At 33.3% G+C, this 5,742-nt stretch overlaps 1 protein-coding gene across 1 annotated transcript; it reads left to right on the forward strand.

Moving 5' to 3' along the window:
- Positions 1-474: 474 nt before the first annotated feature.
- LOC126692446 (bifunctional protein FolD 2-like) lies at positions 475-3,648 on the forward strand. The gene is made up of 5 exons (XM_050388059.1): positions 475-709; positions 1,475-1,658; positions 2,192-2,349; positions 2,455-2,667; positions 3,312-3,648. Exons 1-5 carry the CDS (start codon positions 596-598, stop codon positions 3,540-3,542), a joined length of 900 nt encoding a protein of 299 aa, XP_050244016.1. The 5' UTR covers positions 475-595; the 3' UTR covers positions 3,543-3,648.
- Positions 3,649-5,742: the final 2,094 nt, after the last annotated feature.

Consider the following 5,742-nt stretch of genomic DNA (forward strand, 5'->3'; position numbering starts at 1 on the left):
TAAAATCATTTATTTACATACCATTAATAATTTGTCACCACAACATAATTGTGTCCTTAGAATTTCTCTTGTTTATACCACTGCACACTCTTGGTGCGATGGTCGCTCCATAAGTATAAGTGTTTATGAAGTGTAAGGTGTAAGGGCCAAAGTTCAAGTCTTCAAAAGTAAACTTCATACACATATATACTTTGATTAAGATATAGTAGAATTTCTATATTGTATAAACAATTATTTAAAAAAAAAAAAAATCCTCTTGCTTATTACCTTTTGACAAGTTTTCAATATAGGGACTAGTAAGAATTTCTCTATGTTAGGGCTCGTTTAGATGAAGGGAAGAAAGAGAGTAGAATAAATCTCTCAACCTCCTCAATTTAAACAGAACATTAATTAGGCACCCGTAACCGTGAGTGGTACTTTAGAATTCAATTAATCATCTTAATTTTAATCTTATTAACTGTCTCTGTCTTACATCATGTTACGACAGTGTTGGACTTGGACGCATCCGCTAAAAGCTGAGTTGGTGGGTGGCTCAGTTCCCAACTCCAATTTTAACTCCAAATCGTGACTTTCAATCGAGTCTCTTCGGATAAACATGGCATCACCGTCAGATCACAAGGCCAACATTATCGACGGCAAAGCCATCGCTCAAACCATCCGCAATGAAATCGCCGCTGAAGTCCACCAACTATCGCAAAAACACGGCAAGGTGTGTACAATGTTTTTGCCTTCAAAAATTACTCAACTTTGATTTTGGAACTATCATTCCATCTGGGATTTTGCCATTTGTGATTTTTGTTTTTCAAATTAGGAACCTTTAATGTACAGATTCGTTTATCTTTAATGAGACAGATGCAGTTTATATTTTTGGGAATTTTTTTTTTGGGGGGGACTTATTTCCTTATGAAAGTTATGAATTAGTGCAATAAATACTATGCAAGATACTTGAACTTATGGGACAACCAAACAGGCCCTAAAGATTCTGACTTGCAAAAGCAAAACCCAGAATGGGCTTGTCTTCTATAAATCATGTATTGAAAGAGTTGAGGGAATTAGTTCAACTTTAAACTAGTCTAAATTTGTATGTGAATTGTCTAAAATCATTGATAATTGCGTATTAATCTGTTTATGGAAACATGTATACCTGGAAGCAGAGATGAGAGAATAAGAACAAGGTCTATATTTTACAGAATTTGACAAATACATTAAAATTTAAAACCTTTTATACTATTCATGGTTGGCCCAGTTCTATGGTTTGGCAGATACTCCTTAATGTTGTACTAGGATGAGGTTCTGTTGTAGTGTAGTATTTCATGACAGATTAGCCAAGAGACTTGTAGCTCAATTAACACTTCTTAGCGTTTCGTTTCCAATAGAGACATTCATGGAACTATTGAATTATAGAAAGGCATTTCATGAGGGATTGTAAACTGGGATTTTGATAATTGATACTTCTCTTACTTAATACGGTCAGGTCCCAGGGCTGGCTGTAGTGATTGTGGGCAACAGGAAGGATTCTCAAAGCTATGTGAATATGAAGAGAAAGGCATGTGCTGAAGTTGGGATTAAGTCGTTTGACATAGACCTTCCGGAGCAAGTTTCTGAAGCTGAGTTGATCGCTAAAGTTGATGAGTTAAATGCAAATCCTGATGTACATGGTTGGTCAGTTTTTAATGTATATACATGAATTTGATGTTAAATCATCTTGAACTTTGTGAAAATTTATTATTGATTTTGTTCAAGTTAAATACATGATCATTGAATTAGACTCGATAGTGATTGACTGAAAACTCTGATCTGGGGACCTTTTGTGATGACAACATACAAATACACAAACCAAGGAGAGAAAACCCATGTGTTCTTCTCTGCTATAGGGTTTTTTTTTTTTTTTTTTCAATTACTCTCATAGACAAGGATATTGTAGGAAATCATAAAAATAAGCTTTTATATTTGAAACTAAAAATATGATAAATGGAATCATATATGTGTTTCAGAAAGGTACTAAGGTATACTAAAAATTATTTTTAAATCATTACTAGATTAGTTCTTGTTTCCTACTGCACAAGAATGCATTAGGTGTTTCAACCAAACTATAAAACCAGTTAAGGATTGAATATTACCATGTATGTGGGCTCTTTGATTCATTAAATCTGTATGTTTATCCTAGACACTTGGTTTGTTACATTGTCAGGAATATTGGTTCAACTCCCATTGCCAAAGCATATAAATGAAGAGAAAGTTCTGACTGAAATCAGCATTGAGAAGGATGTAGATGGCTTTCATCCGCTGAACATTGGCAAGCTTGCAATGAAAGGCAGAGATCCCTTGTTCCTTCCTTGCACCCCTAAGGCAATATACTTAATCTGAAAAAAAAAAAATGTTTAAACTTGATATCTTTTCTTTACCTTCTATGAAATAAGCAACACATTTGGTGAAGATATATTTTTTGAGCAGGGGTGTCTTGAACTTCTGTCACGAAGTGGTATAACTGTAAAGGGAAAGAAAGCAGTTGTGGTGGGTCGAAGTAACATAGTTGGATTGCCAGTTTCCCTGCTACTTCTGAAAGCAGATGCTACAGTTACCATAGTCCACTCACACTCTCAAGATCCTGAAAAAATCATTCGTGAAGCAGACATCATTATTGCAGCAGCAGGGCAAGCAATGATGGTAACTAGAGACAGTTTATAGATCTGTTTTTCTTGCTTTAGAATAACTTAATCCCATTTATGTACTTGCATCATGTATAACCCTTTTCTGGCTCCCTTTGAAAGGAGAGCAATATCATAAAATTTAATATCCTGACTTAAGCTTGTTCATGCACTCTAACCGTCATAAAATCTACTAGTTAAAAGAAACATGAAGGATTTGAGCTAGAGATTGTAACGATCAGAGAATCTCAAAATGAATAAATCAGCATTAGATTTAGAAAATTGAAAATATAAATTAGAAATCCTTCCTGGGGACCTTGCTTTGTACATTAGTTGTAAGTTGTTACTCAAAGGCATCAATAGTTCTGCATATTTGGTATATTTATCTGGTCTATATTTTATAGCATTCTCTAAGAAGCCATGTAATTACACCATTGGCTTAAATCAGTTTGCCTGTGGAACGAACACAGTTTTTGATTTGTAACAGTTCCTTGTATAGATTCAGATTGCTTGTTGGCCCTGTTGGGAGATATATTTTAATTTCATTTATTTACTTAATTTCCTGTGGTTGACCCTAATTAATTTTGTTGAGAATCCATAGCCGATCCCAAAAAGTTTGAGACTAAAGCTTTGTTGATGTTGTTGTATTTACTTAATTTTCAGGTCAAAGGTAGTTGGATCAAACCTGGTGCTGCAGTTATTGATGTTGGCACAAATGCTATCGATGACCCAAGTAAGAAGTCAGGCTATAGGCTAGTTGGAGATGTTCATTACCAGGAAGCATGTAAGGTAGCTGGATGGATAACTCCTGTTCCGGGTGGAGTGGGGCCAATGACTGTTGCAATGCTACTGAAGAATACTTTGGATGGTGCTAAGCGTGTAATTGAGCATTAAACCCATGTCTTTGTTCACCTTCAGAATAAGATGTTGCCTATGAGATACAGTTTTGAAACACATTTTATTCGTATCATCCAATAAGAATTTTGCTTTCCTGTTACAATTCACTGTTGTATTTTGGTTTTGCTGGTATGAATTTATAAAATCGCAAAGTTTTGTAAGTGTCAATGATGCAGGGAGCGTGAGTATGAAGACAAATTTATTTTAACTATTGATTTTAGTAGCAATTGTAAGACAAATTTATTCAAGTTTAATTTTTTATTAGCTAATTATAGGTTATTATAATTTTATTTAATTACTTAAAGTCTGGGATATTTGGTAAATTAAGTATTAGTCTTTGACCCAAGCCAATCAGGATTAGGTATATAAGCATGCTATCCACTTCTTTAGATGAAGCAGTCCTCACTTTTAATACTAGTTGCTAACCTTTGCATTAATGTAATAATACATATGCACTATAATACACATGCATTAAGTTAGGATTTTTCCAAAGGTGGCAAATTGTTATAGATGGGTAAAAAAAGTGACAATAGTGATATGCCCAAATTAGAACAAGGATTTGTTGTGAATTGTTAGGGATAAAACATTTATCTACATGTGCAGTATGAAAGGTGTTGATTGAAGTGGACCAAAATTGATCAAATGGATTGAATTGGACCGAATTAGACTGAATTGGACCGATATGTACTGAATTGGACCGATGTAGACCAAATTAGATTGAATAGATCAAAATGGACCAAAATTGACTAAATGGACCGAGGTGGATCGAATTAGACCGAAGAGGGTGCAAATGGACTGAATTGGATCGAATTGTCTGAATAGATCAAAGTAAACTGAAATGCTACATTTATATAGCTCAATAAAAGCATAGAAATAATAATTATTACGATTTAGCATTTAGATATTATATATATTTCTTACTTTCATAATAATAATAATAATAATAATAATAATAAGTTTTTGATGAACAAAATTTCAATTGGAAATTTGTTTGGTGTATATAAACACAATTTTTCAAGTTTGTAAATCACACAATTAAAATTGATTCACAAATGTAAATTTATACCAATCAATGAGTGTGTACAATTCTTTATATTTATATTTTGTTAAAAAAAGAAAAAAATTCCTCTGATTCTATATTCTTAACAAAGATCTTCAATTCAAGAATTGTGTCAATAAATAGTGAATTGCTTATGTGATGATACATGTTCATTTAAAATTACATGTTCACATAAAACAATGACATATAGAGTTTAGTTGTTGCACTCACAACCTAAAGGAGGTTTCCACATTGTTCAGGAGAAACTATACAGGGACTATGTGTTTTTTTCCATATATAATCAAGTTTGTCAGTTTGTGGATTGGGCCTCTCTTGATTGGATAGGAATGTTAATGTCCCCCAAGCAGACCCACCAGGAAGTCTATCACCCTTCTACAAGTCTCAAATTATGGAAGGCCTTGTAAGTTGTAACTTGTAAGATATATATGATTGAAATTAGACAAATTATCAGTCAATTATTCAGCCAAAACAATTATCAATCAAATTTTTCTCAGCAAATTACTTCTAATTGCATTAATTTTTTTTTTTTTTTGAAAGGGATTCAACATATGACGTACTCTCTTAATAATAACACTTTATTATCAGACTAAAATAACGATCAATTTTTTGTATAGGAAAAAATTGAATCCCAAATCTTTTATAAAAATCTCCAAAAACTTCAAACTACATTAAAATGATATCATGTACAAGGTAAAATGCTTAAAAATCAATTTTTTGCAAGTCAAAACTTGTCCTTTTTTTTCCCCCTTTTTATCACTTCTAAGAATATTTGCATACCACGAAATTGTAGGGTAAGAAACTCTGAGTCAGTGGCCACATAATTACACATTGTCTTTTATGAATCACACACATAATTGCGTATCTGATCTGAAAAGCACTTTAAGACTGTATAGTGGATATAGTCCAGTCCTTTTACTCACACAATCCGTGCTTAATTAATTATGAGACAGCTGGGCAGTCTTAATCCCAATTGTCCAATACTGTTTTCTCATGCCCATTTTTGTTTATTCATGTTTTCTCTTGTACTTCATAATGCGTGTCAAGCATGTGCAGTTGTGCACAGAATGTGCACTTCGACGTGGCTCGCTGAGAGCCTAATGCTTCTGCCGGCAAATTAACAAGTTTTGTAAGGTCATT

Source organism: Quercus robur, chromosome 7 (assembly GCF_932294415.1).
Source record: "Quercus robur chromosome 7, dhQueRobu3.1, whole genome shotgun sequence".
NCBI lineage: Eukaryota > Viridiplantae > Streptophyta > Magnoliopsida > Fagales > Fagaceae > Quercus > Quercus robur.

Coding starts and splice junctions, on each gene's coding strand:
- LOC126692446 (XM_050388059.1), top strand. CDS start 596: ATGGCATCACCGTCAGATCACAAGGCCAACATTATCGACGGCAAAGCC. Junction 1,659..2,191: donor TGCAAATCCTGATGTACATG/GTTGGTCAGTTT, acceptor TTACATTGTCAG/GAATATTGGTTCAACTCCCA. Junction 2,668..3,311: donor CAGCAGGGCAAGCAATGATG/GTAACTAGAGAC, acceptor CTTAATTTTCAG/GTCAAAGGTAGTTGGATCAA.